General features: G+C 49.7%; 1 protein-coding gene across 1 annotated transcript in view; it reads left to right on the top strand.

Annotated features, from left to right (window-relative positions):
* The window catches only part of LOC119592747 (Y+L amino acid transporter 2-like), a gene marked incomplete at its 3' end in the record, with an annotated part of 17,381 nt that overhangs the window by 8,256 nt on the left and 8,045 nt on the right, over positions 1-1,080 (top strand). Inside the window, 2 exon segments of the mRNA XM_037941682.1 lie at positions 1-117; positions 595-795. Of these exon segments, the coding sequence (XP_037797610.1) occupies positions 1-117; positions 595-795 (318 nt within the window).

The raw sequence follows: 1,080 nt of genomic DNA, 5'->3' as shown, positions 1-1,080 counted from the left end.
CCCCGGGCGATCGCCATCTCGCTGACCTCCGTGACCCTGATCTACGTGCTGACCAACGTGGCCTACTTCGGCGTCCTCTCCCCCGGCGAGATCTTGGCCTCCGAGGCCGTCGCGGTTGTGAGTTCGCGTCTCATTTGCTCTGCATAATGACTCGCGTAATGATTTTTTTCTGTCATTTGTTTGGAAGGAAGTTATTCGCTAATCTCGTCTTAATAAATGTTTTATTTTATTTTCCCATATGACATATATATATTTGTCATTATCATTATGACATTATACATTTTTTTCATTAACATTCCAAACATTAGTATTGTCCATATGCCATCATTACCAAGCTAAAATCTGTTATCTCATCAGTTCAATATTATCACAGTCACTACCACTTCTCTCCCTCACCACTCTGTCGTCCTCGCTGTAATTTCCTGTAACACCAACCCTCAATTATCACTTTCATATTCATCAACAATTTTCAGGAATATAGCCATCATCGTTATCATTATCTCCTTGACACCATCGCCTACCACGTGCCTGATTACGTAATGATAGTCATCATCACTGCCCCCCTCGCTCTGATACCTTCCCCCGCCCCGACAGACCTTCGGCCAGCGCGCCCTCGGGGTCATGGCGTGGACCATCCCTATCTTCGTGGCCTGCTCGACGGGGGGAGGCCTCAACGGCGCCATCTTCGGGGCCTCTCGGCTCCTCTTCGTCAGCACCCGCAGGGGACACCTGCCCAAGGTCCTCGGCCTCGTGTGCGTCGAGAACTACACGCCCGTGACGTCCCTGATCTTTCTGGTGAGGCTCGGGTCCGTGGGCGCGGGCGTCGGGTCTGCCTCGGGGTCCCTGGGTTCGTTGTAGCTTCGTTGGTTGTAGGCCTGGCTGTAATTGCATGTTTTGCATGCAAATGCAGACACTCGCATGACAAGGACACAAACAAACGCGGCGTGGATAAAAAGAACAAGTACAGAGAGATATCGATCAAGAACACTGCCGCCGGAAATGAACGTCGCTTTCCATTGTCTTGCTGGTCTCAAGGTGTTTTTTTTCTATATATATATAATACGCCGCATCATTCACGGA

The sequence above is a fragment of the Penaeus monodon genome, chromosome 30 (genome assembly GCF_015228065.2).
Source record: "Penaeus monodon isolate SGIC_2016 chromosome 30, NSTDA_Pmon_1, whole genome shotgun sequence".
In the NCBI taxonomy this organism is placed as follows: domain Eukaryota; kingdom Metazoa; phylum Arthropoda; class Malacostraca; order Decapoda; family Penaeidae; genus Penaeus; species Penaeus monodon.
Note: the sequence above shows the minus strand (reverse complement) of the source record. Positions and strands in the feature narration are given on the sequence as shown.